Source organism: Fopius arisanus, unplaced genomic scaffold (assembly GCF_000806365.1).
Source record: "Fopius arisanus strain USDA-PBARC FA_bdor unplaced genomic scaffold, ASM80636v1 scaffold00648, whole genome shotgun sequence".
Taxonomy (NCBI): Eukaryota; Metazoa; Arthropoda; class Insecta; order Hymenoptera; family Braconidae; genus Fopius; species Fopius arisanus.
In genome coordinates this window covers 3,059-4,094 of record NW_011888387.1, presented here as the reverse complement: position 1 = coordinate 4,094, position 1,036 = coordinate 3,059, and the positions used below count along the sequence as shown (strand labels likewise).

At 31.6% G+C, this 1,036-nt stretch overlaps 1 protein-coding gene across 1 annotated transcript in view; it reads left to right on the top strand.

The window, feature by feature from the left end:
* The first annotated feature begins 382 nt into the window (after positions 1 to 382).
* Positions 383 to 1,036, top strand: part of LOC105273024 (uncharacterized) — a 3,692-nt gene continuing 3,038 nt past the window's right edge. The window contains exon 1 of the mRNA XM_011315258.1: positions 383 to 728. Coding sequence (XP_011313560.1) covers positions 649 to 728 — 80 coding nt within the window. The 5' untranslated portion in view covers positions 383 to 648. The remainder of the gene's footprint in view (positions 729 to 1,036) is intronic.

Genomic DNA, 1,036 nt, shown 5'->3' with positions numbered 1-1,036 from the left:
TGTATTGGTTTTTGTTAACTATACCAACTTTGTCAAAATCCCGTAACTTTTTAATTTACGACCTAGGTTCCATTTTTTAATTTATATATTTCAAGTCAACTTACATATTATAATTATTGTAATTATGTCCTGATGAATTTTGCTATGATAAAATGCGGTGTGGTCAATTTTTACTGTAATGAAATGAGACAATTAATTATATCATAATAATAGATGGTGTAATGAATTATGTCATATGTCGAGGTGCAATTCAAAGAATAGATGGTCTTGCCCTCCGTCTTGTGGAGTTGGTACTAAAATTATCGGCATCACAGTTACCATATGGTGAGAAGTCTATCCTTTTTACATTAGTTTATTCTTTTAGAATGGCAGTCGACGGTGAGACATCATGGCGGATGGATTGTTGTCAAAACTTTCCCCAAATTTCAATGTTTAATTTGTCACGGTATTTTTTAAATTGAAATAATTTTTTCATCTCCCAAAATTTGTCATTTCGGGTGAGTCTCGGGGTCTGATCTTTAGGATCAGCTGTGATTCTTCGTCAAACCCGATATTTGAGAAAATATTGGAATTTTCAGTGGGAAATAGTGACTTCAAGTGAAATTATTGTTTTTATTTTCATTCATGGAAAATTGAGTTCATGACATCATGGTGAGACTGACTGAGGAGATGGTTGTGGCCAGGTCACGAATTTCTGATCTTACTACTGTTAAAAAACTTAATTGCTGGTGAGATATTTTTCATTTTCATCAATTATTTACAGCTTTCGTTCAGAAAATCTTGTTCCTTCAATCTGGAATCTCCAAAATCCATGTTCCCTGTTTTCCCTATTTCTATAAATCAGTTCCATGGAGAATTTCACTGGCAATCATTTATCTTATTCAATTATTATTAATTTTTTGTTGATTAAAAAAATGTATAAAGTGCAGTTCATGACCGATTCATTTTCCCCCATTGATAATGGCAACTAATTTGAGAATCAATCCAAACCAAAACAATTACTTACTTATCTTGCATTAATTATTAATTATCATTA